This window comes from Danio rerio, chromosome 18 (assembly GCF_052040795.2).
Source record: "Danio rerio strain M-AB ecotype USA chromosome 18, GRCz13ab, whole genome shotgun sequence".
NCBI lineage: Eukaryota > Metazoa > Chordata > Actinopteri > Cypriniformes > Danionidae > Danio > Danio rerio.
The window spans coordinates 28,089,044-28,098,950 of record NC_141038.1 but is presented as its reverse complement, the minus strand read 5'-3'; the positions used below and the strand labels follow the sequence as shown (position 1 = coordinate 28,098,950).

General features: G+C 35.5%; 1 protein-coding gene across 2 annotated transcripts in view; it reads left to right on the top strand.

The window, feature by feature from the left end:
• frmd5a (FERM domain containing 5a) overlaps positions 1–9,907 on the top strand; it is a 222,951-nt gene that overhangs the window by 186,150 nt on the left and 26,894 nt on the right. For both annotated transcript variants that reach the window (XM_087293235.1, XM_087293234.1), the window contains exons 5-7: positions 110–207; positions 3,583–3,706; positions 9,262–9,349. In XM_087293235.1, the coding sequence (XP_087149361.1) occupies positions 110–207; positions 3,583–3,706; positions 9,262–9,349 (310 nt within the window). The remainder of the gene's footprint in view (positions 1–109; positions 208–3,582; positions 3,707–9,261; positions 9,350–9,907) is intronic.

Genomic DNA, 9,907 nt, shown 5'->3' with positions numbered 1-9,907 from the left:
CTACTCAAAAATAGACTTTCAGTAATACTTTTATAGTTCAACAGAAATGTGGAGGATTATTATATATGTTTACTCTGCTTTATGTTTTGCCTTTGTGTGCTGTTTTCAGGTATCTCGTCTTCCTGCAGATTAAGAGAGATTTGTATCACGGTCGTCTCCTTTGCAAAACATCTGACGCGGCCATGTTGGCAGCTTACATCTTACAAGGTAAAGTAGAAGAAAATTTGACTAACCTATTGTAGACCTAGTCCTCGATATCAGGGGTCACCAATCTCATTTCTGGAGGTCCGGGGCCCTGCAGGGTTTAGCTCCAACTTGCCTCAACACACCTGCCTAGGTGTTTCAAGTAGTGAGACCTTGATTAGAGACCTAGTGAGACCTTGATTAGCTTGTTCAGGTGTGTTTGATTAGGGTTGGAGCTAAATTCTACTGGACAATTGACCTCTAGGAACAAGTTTGGTGATCCCTGCTGTATAGCATAGCACAGGCAAAATAAAGTTTTTAAGTTCCATTTTGAGTACATCCATTGTCTGCCATTTATCTAGGGCCAGGGCAGCAGTCTCAGTTGACGATCAGGGTTTGATGAGGCAAATGCTTTTTCCAAACCTATAAAGCACATGTGGACAGGACAGGCAAACTGACACAAACCCTCTAGCACCCTAGACAGAGTATAGAGCTAGTCCATTGTTCTACTACCCACACAAAAAATCACATTGGTACTCCTGAATCTAAGGATCTACTATCGACCTGATTCTCCTCTCTAGTACCCTGGCATAGACCTTTATGTGGAGGCTGAGAAGTGTGATGTTTCTGTAGTTGGAACACACTTTGGTCCCACTTAGTCAGAATGGAAACGATCACCTCAGTTGCCCAGCCGAGAGGCACTGTCCTCAACCTCCATGCAATATTGAAGAGGCGTGTCAACCAATACAGCCCCACCTAGTCAAGAGCCTTGAGGTACTGAGAACCTCAAGAATCTTATCACGCAGGAAGGTGTGTTGGTGGTATTAAGAAGATCCCTAAAGTATTTATTCCACTATCCTCATTTGAGGTTAACATTTCCACAATAAACAGTGTTTGAGAAGTATTTCTTCCCCTTCCTAAGGAACCTGACAGTTTGTCAGTCTCTTTGAGGTAGTCTTCCAATAATCTTCTTCCATGAACTCTTCTCAGGCCTGAGTTTTTGATTCCTTGAGCACCACTATTGTGTGCTTGGCCTGTCAGTACCTTTAAGCTGCCTTGAGAGTTCCACAAGCCAATCAGGTCTGTAAGGGCTTCTTTTTCAGCTTGATGACATCCATTACTTCTGGTGTCCATCACCTGCACAACACTCCCCACAGCCATAGCTCCTCTGCATAGAAAATGGAGTTAAATACCATTGTTCTCAATGTCTCCAGCCTCCTTCAAGATCTGATCTGGTCAAAGTTTTTCAGAGGTTGAGTGTGTAAACTGTGCATGAAGGTGAGATGGACTATTTCTAGTCTGTACTGTTCAACTTCCCACACAAGACTCAGACTCCTTTTGTTCCAGTGAGGTGATATGTCATGTCCCAAGGTCATTCATGTGTCCAAAGATCAGGTCATCGTAGCCTTGACTTTTGACCACTGCCCAATTCACATTGCAGTGGCCTCTTATGGCTGTTCCTGCAGGAGATGATGCCAAGCCACTCCTTCAGGCCTGGCTTCAGGGTGAGGCCCCAGTTGTGCCATACAGGGCAATGTCATGGCTTTCAATTTTGTTTTTCTCAAAAGTTTTCAGTACATATTCCTTATATTATTGCAATCAATTAGAATAATCAAAAGAAAAAGAAATAGTCCAATAGGGTGTGAGGGTCAATATCATGCACTATTTGAAAGTGGGACATTCTGACATGTGGTCAAAGAAGTGCATATTTAAGAAAGTAAGATTTTCTGTTTTAGTAAGTTCTTTAAAATATATATTAGCAAGTTCAGAAATTCTTTTTTTTTTTGTTGTTGTTGGGTCAAAGCAATGTTTGTGCCATAAGGGATACTTTTTATAAATGTTTTTTGCTGACATTGTGTTTGGAAGTGATCACAAATATTAAAACATATGCACAATTCATGTTCAAAATAGAAGAGAGGGCAAACCCTTGGGAATTCCAATTTTACATGGAGTGAAATCTCATTGCATGACATGAAACTTTACATAATAAAAGACTTTATCAATTCAATGCATCAATGAATTTCAAATGTTTCAAAAAGATTTTTTGACAACAATAATACAAATTCATAATGACTGTGTATTAGCTTTTTATTATGGGTGTATTTTCATTGTGGTTCTGTACTTTTATGGCAACAAAAATAATTTTGGGTGGGGGTGTGCAAAAAAAAAAGATTAATAAATTAACCACTTCATTAAATAATAATGTGAAATACCTTTTACTCATTCTTTAGCAAGCATAGAGTAATTGATGTCTCCTGTAGTTGGGTTGCAGCTGGAAGGGTATCCGCTGCCTAAAACATATGCTGGATAAGTTGGTAGTTCATTGCACTATGTACGACCTCTGATTAATAAAGGGACTGAGCCGAAAAGAAAATAAGCGAATGAATGAATGTAACAGTAAACAATTCTAAACTTTTATAAATCTTTGTTATCACACACACACACAAAAAAAAAAAAAAAAAAAAAAACATTAAGTAGAAGTGTTTCATTCATTTTCCTTTGGCTTAGTCTCTTATTTATCAGGGGTTGCCACAGTGGAATGAACCGCCAACTTTTTCAGCTCATGTTTTTCTTACGCAGCAGATGCCTTTTCAGCCTCAACCCAGTTTTGTGGAAAATAAATGTTTTTAATACTGATACTAATAAACTAAAGTTTCCTGAGCACAAAATCTGCATATTAGAATAATTTCTAAAGAATCACATGACAGTTAAGACTGGAGTGATCAAATGAATTAATTTCATTTTTAAATATATATTAAAATAAAATCAAAACTAATAATACAAATATTTTTACACAATCATACTGTTTGTAATGTCATTTAAATTCAAATTTAAATTCTCCGACTATAGTAGACAAAAACTTGAACCTCATTGACCCCCAAACTTTTTATTGTTGCTTTATTATACTCTTTACAGTTATAACATAGTGTACTTTTAAAATTGTTTCAGAATTTTTGTCTACAGAGATGTTCAGTCACATAAGAAAGAAAATAGTGTCTTTGAGGCACAGTAATGTTCTCTGATTGGTTAATGAGGGTCATGCATTGAATGATGCTTTAATGAAAGACACTATGTTCCATCTCCTCATCACACAGAGCAATGACCAGGACTCAAAGAAACTCATGGCTACCAAATCCAGAAGCAAAAAGCATTTTACAGGTGTTGCTATTTATATGCTAATCCTCAAAACCCCTGTGAAGAACATACGGTTCCCATTACTTCCTCTCACAGAGCGTGTTCATTAAGACCACACGTTAGTATGGCCATATGTGAAATAAAATGCATCTGAGTGGCACAGTTGCACAATGAAAGATTGATTTAGGTTTCTGCTGCACCACTGAGGTCGGACACTGTGAAGGGTTGCATGATGAAAGATTGATTTTTATGACTACTTTGCAGCTGAGATTGGAGATTACGACCCAGGAAAGCATCCAGAGGGCTACAGCTCCAAGTTCCAGTTTTTCCCCAAGCACTCAGAGAAGCTGGAACGAAGGATTGCGGAGATTCACAAGACGGAGTTAATGTACGTCTGCCCTTTTTCTTTATGTATGGTTCAGGAATTATGGAAAGGTCCCTTCTGAATTCCCGTTATTCATCTGTGCTTTACTTTGTGCACTCTTATAAATAAAGCTTCTGTACTGAGTTTGATGATTTCATGGATTAACATTTATAGAACATTTTCAGTCCACAAAAGGTTCTTTGTGGTGTAAAATAGTTATTTAGATTAATAATTTTTTTTTTAAGAGCAGAATTTTTTTCCCCATGGTGTGGATGCAATAATGCACTTTTGGAACCGTTAAAGCGTTAAAGTGTGAGCCAGAGACTTGATTTAATGTAAATCATTTTATTATTCATCAACAAATATTTTCTTGGGTTTCTTTTGACATTTGAAGGCTTGCATGTCAGTGACTCACACTTTACAAGAAAGTTAATGCACACTATCTGACAAAAGTCTTGTCGTCTATCCAAGTTTTAGAAGCAACAAATAATAACTAGACTTTTAGTTGATCATTTGGTATCAGAAATGGCTTATATGAAAGGCAAAGGCCTCTAAATTACGCTTATTTTACCAAAACAAAACATGTCTTGATTTTTAATTATTTAATGAAGAAAGTAAGGTCTGACTTAAATAAAATAATATTGTACAGTACAGAATATAAAGTCATGGTGCAGTGGAAACAGAATTACTTATCTTGTGTATGACTCCTGTGAGCTTGGAGGACCGCGTCCATACATACAATCGCTCAAATAACTTATTAATAAAATCATCTGGGATGGCTAAGAAAGTGTTCCTGTATGACTTCCAGGGTTAATCAATACTATTTGGATTCATTTTCAATGCCTCCTCCTTCATCTTAGCCCACACATGCTCAATAATGTTCATATTTGGTGACTGGGCTGGCCAATCCTGGAGCACCTTGACCTTCTTTGCTTTCAGGATCTTTGATGTGGAGGCTGAAGTATGAGAAGAAGCGCTATCCTGCTGAAGAATTTGCCCTCTCCTCTGGTTTGTAATGTAAAGGGCAGCACAATTGTCTTGATACCTCAGGCTGTTGATGTTGCCATCCACTCTGCAGATCTCTTGTACACCCTTAAACTGAATGTAACCCCAAATCATAATTTTTCCTTCCCCAAACTTGACTGATTTCTGTGGGAATCTTGGGTCCATGTGGGTTGCAATAGGTCTTCTGCAGTATTTGTGATGATTGGGATGCAGCTCAACAGATGATTCATCAGAAAAAAAATCTACCTTTTGCCACTTTTTGTAATGATCAACTAGAAGTCAAGTTATTATTTGTTGCTCATAAAACTTGGATCGAAGACAAGACTTTTGTCAGGTAGTGTAATCTCATAATAACATTAGCAATATAAACTTATTAATAAAGTGTTAATTTAGAAACATGTGAATAATAAAACATTTAACATTAAAATGATTGTTTATTGTTAGTTCAGTTCATTTAATAACATTAAAAACTACAATCCATAGTTGAATGCAAAATTAATTTTCCAAGTATTTCCCAAATCAAATAGAGCAATGAATTATTTTTTTTCTTCTAAAAAAGTCATATTTTTTTTGTTTGTCTGGAATAAACAGTAAAATAAAAACTCCAAAGACAATAATTATTTTCCATAATTATTTAAGATTTTTATCATTATATATTTATCGGCCACAAAATAAACCAATGTGGTCCATAAACTTTCCTAATTAACCCTAATTAACTAAACTTGCCTGGTAAACCCAGCCCGGTTAAGCCTTTAAATTTCTCTGAATATAAAAAGAAGCTTAAAGGTGCAGTAGGTGATTTGCATAAATGCTAACAGGTTAGCAAATTATCTTTGAAACAGTCTCTCTCCTGCCATCCAAAGCCACCCCTCCTGAAATCACAAATGCGCTCATTAAAGATAATAGAGACCCACTAGATCATGCCATTCGCCAGTTAGCAAACTTTATAATACTATTATTATAAACTATAGATATAAATTATAATACTACTATTGCAAACAATTTTTTTTATTATATCTAGCACGTTTTCAGTTGTGTAGCTAGCAAAACTTGTCATAATCTGCAAAATGTCATGCATGCACATTGCTCTGAGTCTCTCACGCGATTTGTCCTAAAGCGACTACTGTATGCTTAGTGGTTTGCCGGCAGGGTACAGGAAGTACACTTGAAGGGTTTTGTTGCAAAATGAGATATATCCATTTTGAAAAATGTTGGTTATTTGACATTTATTTAAGACATCAACAGTCAAGTTCATTCACAATTTTTGTAAATTAAAATATTACTTTAGCTCAGTGAAGGCCATGAACACATTATTTTCAAATCCAGGAGATTTTTTTTAATTTTATGTCCATAAATAGTTCATTAATAAGTCAAAAAATAAGCCTCATATTAATCGTAACATTGTCAAACATCTTAAATTGGTTAAAAAATGTTTCTTTATAAATATATGGAATAATATATACAAAGATTGATTAATAATTATAAGATTCTGAGTTAGTTTAGGCCAGAATGTACACAACATAACATAAGTTTTTATTTTTTATTTTTTTGCAAAACGCTATATCCACCTTAGGCTGTATTCTACTACAGTTATACCATTAAGAAAAGCTAGTGCATCAATTGTTTGTTTGATAAGTAAGATTAAGTTAGTTAGATAAACGACTTACAGACTGTGAAGAGTGTAAGAGTGAAGTGCGGCTCCATTCACATAGCTGCTGAAAACCAAACCTGTATGATCAGAGCGGGCAGAACCGCGATGTCACAGTTCTCTGTTTCACCCAGTCCGCGACACAAGCTCGCCTCCCCCTGTCATATTTAATGAACTATTTTACTGTGATAATAATAGTAATAATAATAATAATAGCATATTTATTGGTTGTTGTGAAAAAGCAAACCGTTTATTTTTCTCCATAACAACCTGTGCCCTTTATGTTCAAGAATTAACGTGAGGATTTGGGCTATAAATAATCGGTGATAGGCTATTCAGCTACATTGTTTTTATAGAAATTATTTAAAAAATAAACTTGCAAAGGACAGTTAGAAATGTCGCCTTGCAGACAGGTATCTTGTGATGGGGAGGAGCGCAGGAAAAAAGGCACTCCCAGGCCTTCCTCTTAATTAACATCAGCGGAGACTCGTTCCCTGCTGCATTTGCGTATTGTTGACTGACGTATTTTATTCTGGTCCACTTTTGTAGCATTTTTATCCACTTTTGTGAAGTTGAAGGCTTCATCTTCTATCGCTAAATCAATGAGCAAACTCAAAGCACTTCACCGACGCTATTTACTTCTGTTTTGTTGTTAAACTAAATAAAAATCTACATTATCAATGCTGTAAAAGGCCCTTAATGAAACTGAAAATAGTCACATCAATCTTTCATCAGAAGATTTCATTGGCTTAACAACACTTCTGTGCATATAATCCACTCATAAAACAACACAATCTACATCAGCTTTGCGTGACTAAAATAGTTTTAAATCATAACATTACCTGTCTAAAAGAAATACTTTCAGCCATGGGTGTTATCCATCCTCCAGTGTGCAAAAGTAACTCCAATACTGATTCAGGATTTGAAAAAGTTTGATTCAGCATTTGTTTATACTGCAATCACTCTTTTGTGTGCTAACGGCGGATCTGGGTGAACAGAGGTGCGCAGATGTACAAATCTACATTTGTTGACAGACAGTTTGGGCTACTTATCAGAAATATTGGAATGGTCAGCCTGACAAATTCTAATTGGATGAACATTTTTTAGTTTTATGCCTTAAACAGAATATAAAAATGCATTTAAATACATTTAGATCATTTACTTAACCATTATTGGAATGTGAAGAGGCTTTCAACCAGAACAACAAAAAATGCTACTGAAGACAATCACCTACTGCACCTTTAATACTAGTATCTTGCAAAATAACTAAAATATTGCAGTATGTACTGTTATAGCAAAAATGAAATAAATTAGTTATTAGAAATAAAAAATAAAAATGTGTGGAATTTTTTTACAATTAAACAACAAAACAACTATTAGAACTTTACAGAAGAGCTAATAAAGTAGCTTGTATGTTAAATACCTTCAGAATCATCAGTTCTAATTGCATATAGGTATTTGTTTAGGTGACTTTTTCACTCTCCTTTCTTCTTTTACAAGTACACACATTCACACACAATATGTCATTGGTGTGAAGTGTCAGCTTTCATAATGGTCAAATCTGCTGTCACTTTACTATGGCATAAAGCTGTAGGCCATCAGTGAGCAAGCAGCACTTTCTCTCCAGCCATACAAAATCAAGTCCAATTTGCTCAGCGAGTGCCCTTCCTGATGAGCTGTCAAACAAACATGGATTTTAGTCATTTAGTCTATTAATCAATTGTAGGGTTGTAATGTGTGTTTAGAATCATATATGGTCAGCACATAAACATAGGAGGTTTCATCTGGTTCATTTCTGAAGTTAAAGTTAGAGCAGACTACAATAGATGGTTCACCAAACAGGAGTATGATTACTGCTGCCCTCTGCTGGTGTGATTGTTTAATGTTGACATCTGCCCCATCAGTCTTTTTATGGAAACAGTAGTCAACATTTGAAGTTTATCAAAACGTTTCACCAAAGTTGTTTTAAAACTGATCTATTATAGAGACAAAGTCAAAGGAAATATGAAATGTCTTGGCATAATTTAGAAAAATAGTTTTAACCAACTTTAAATGTTGTATGTTGTGCATGCAGAGTGAAGTTTACATTTTTAGAAGTCAATCATGGGTTTGTAATCAGTCACTGTTTTTTATGCAATGTTAAGTCTTACTTGTCTTCTCTGATTTGTGTTGAAATACAAGGCGAGAGGTCTTGTTACATTAAGGCTTGAATGTTGAAAGGCCAGAGCTGAATAAAATATGAATTGGTGAGAGGTTTCCTGGAGTGATGATACTTGAACCGTTTGTATGGTTTGCTTTGCTTTCTGTGTGAAGTGTAAAGTGTCAAAATAAATGCGTTTATTCACATTAAGATATGTATTATGTTTCCATACAGATGCGTTTTTTTAAAAGGGACTCTCCAGCCGATCTTGGTCTGATGGAAGCACTTTTAGTTTAGCGTGCCTTGGATCATTGTATCGGTTTAGACCATCAGCCTCTCTGTCAAAAAAAGAAATAGCAACTTTTCATTTTCCGTCAGTTTTAGTACAAGATGGAACTACATAAAAGACAATAGTTCATAGTAAATAGGAAATTTTCAGAACTCTTTTTGTGAAATTTTACAGTGAGATGCTTGTGGTCTAATGCAATTCAATGATTTATGCTAAGCTTAGCTAAAAGTCTCCCGTCATACCTGAAGATTATAGCTGAATGGATTAAAAAATGGTAAAACTCATCTGTTTAAATTTAGGGAGTTGTAAAATGAATTTCCCAAAAAATGGAGTGTTACTTTAAGTTGTGGCGATTAAAAAAAAAATAATAAAAAGGATAAAACCACTACCAATGTGGATTTGGTTTAACAACAGTGACATCAGTCCTAAAATGTAACTGGTTGCTGTGCTGATGCTGTTATTTTTTCCACCTGTGATGTTTTCTTAATGTTTTGCAGAGGTCAAACCCCAGAGACTTCTGAGCTGAAGTTCTTGCAGAAAGCACAAATGCTTGAAACATACGGTGTGGATCCTCATCCGTGCAAGGTTAGTTGGCTCTACCTTACACTTAAAAAAAAAAACCTGGTTCCAGAATGAATTTTGAGTTTCTTAAACTTCTTTTTTTTGTTGTACAGAGCAGCCTTTCATTATGTTATGTTAATGAAACACAGAAAAGATAGTTATTCAGACAGTTTGATTCCATCTTAACACACCCAAAACAAGGCAGTGGCAGGCAGCGTGTTTTTTTTTGCTACTTTCAACCTGGCACAGTTACCATTTTCACATCATGCACCACCACATTGTTTAAATAGCAAATGCATTTGCACCCATTTGTGTGTTCATGCACTATAAAAATAGCTATTAATATACAGTTTCTGTATTTTGTGTTTTCCATTTATTTATGGTAATGAATTCCATTATGGGATGTAGCTCTCTGCTCTGTCGACTTTTGATGTTGAAAATTCAACTCTACAGTTTAACAAAGTGACTTTTATTGACATTTTAGTAGTTTTAAACCATAGATGTTTACATTACATGTTGCCTACACTATAGTTGTCTTTTGCCACTTTAGTACAGGGTAGTGCTCCTTTGAAATGAATGTGG